This window comes from Halyomorpha halys, unplaced genomic scaffold, assembly GCF_000696795.3.
Source record: "Halyomorpha halys isolate HHAL.00 unplaced genomic scaffold, Hhal_1.1 Scaffold181.1, whole genome shotgun sequence".
Classification (NCBI taxonomy): domain Eukaryota; kingdom Metazoa; phylum Arthropoda; class Insecta; order Hemiptera; family Pentatomidae; genus Halyomorpha; species Halyomorpha halys.
In genome coordinates this window covers 504,928-505,781 of record NW_027114494.1, presented here as the reverse complement: position 1 = coordinate 505,781, position 854 = coordinate 504,928, and the positions used below count along the sequence as shown (strand labels likewise).

Genomic DNA, 854 nt, shown 5'->3' with positions numbered 1-854 from the left:
ATTAACCTTCTTGAAGAGATTACAGGATGTGAAAGAGAACAAAAAATTTATGAGTATTTTTATCGGTGGTTATTACAACTAATCCACTACTTAGATTTTGTACATTATATAGTTTCGTAATATTTCAGAACCTCGTTATGTTCATGCTTGTCTTTGTTTTCATTCATTCATTTAATGGAAATCGGAAATTTATTTAATTCTGAATTAATTTGTATAAAATGCATTCAGAATTAAATATAGACACCGTACAGGAATACATATAGAAATTAACTCATAATTTGCTCCCATCTTGCCCTAACTCTTTGAACCATTCAATAACTAAAATAGGAAATTATATTATGAAATAAGGAAATTAAAGTATACTATAAAAACAACGACTTGTAAACATAAGATAACTAAACACATACTGTTGTCAAATTCACTAATAACATTCTCTATTTAATGTTATTTCAAAACTTTTTTTTTTTTTTTTTCTCAGTTTTTCCAAAACGTGTACCTGCCAATATTTATGAAATAAAAATACCAATAAACAAATCCCTAAAATAAGTCAAACAAGGGTAAGCACAATTATTAAATGAGTTCCAAGTTATGTTTCTAACTCAGCTTACACATACCAACTGTCCAACTGACAGTTGCATTATAATTAACATTAATTAAATATACAATAGTTACAATACACAAATGTATGGAACAGATAACTTTTAAGATCTTTTGAAATTTAAATGTATACCTTCGAATTCTTCAACGCCATCTTGGGGATTGTGAAATTGAATTCTGAAGCTGTGGGTGTCAATAATTGCCGCAAGTCTTTTCAAAATGGCGGATATCAAGTCCCCATGCAAAATGTCTTCTCT

At 28.3% G+C, this 854-nt stretch overlaps 1 protein-coding gene across 1 annotated transcript in view; it reads right to left on the bottom strand.

Moving 5' to 3' along the window:
• Window positions 1-854, bottom strand: part of LOC112211513 (uncharacterized) — a 22,173-nt gene that overhangs the window by 2,348 nt on the left and 18,971 nt on the right. The window contains exon 2 of the mRNA XM_067051694.1: window positions 731-852. Coding sequence (XP_066907795.1) covers window positions 731-852 — 122 coding nt within the window. The remainder of the gene's footprint in view (window positions 1-730; window positions 853-854) is intronic.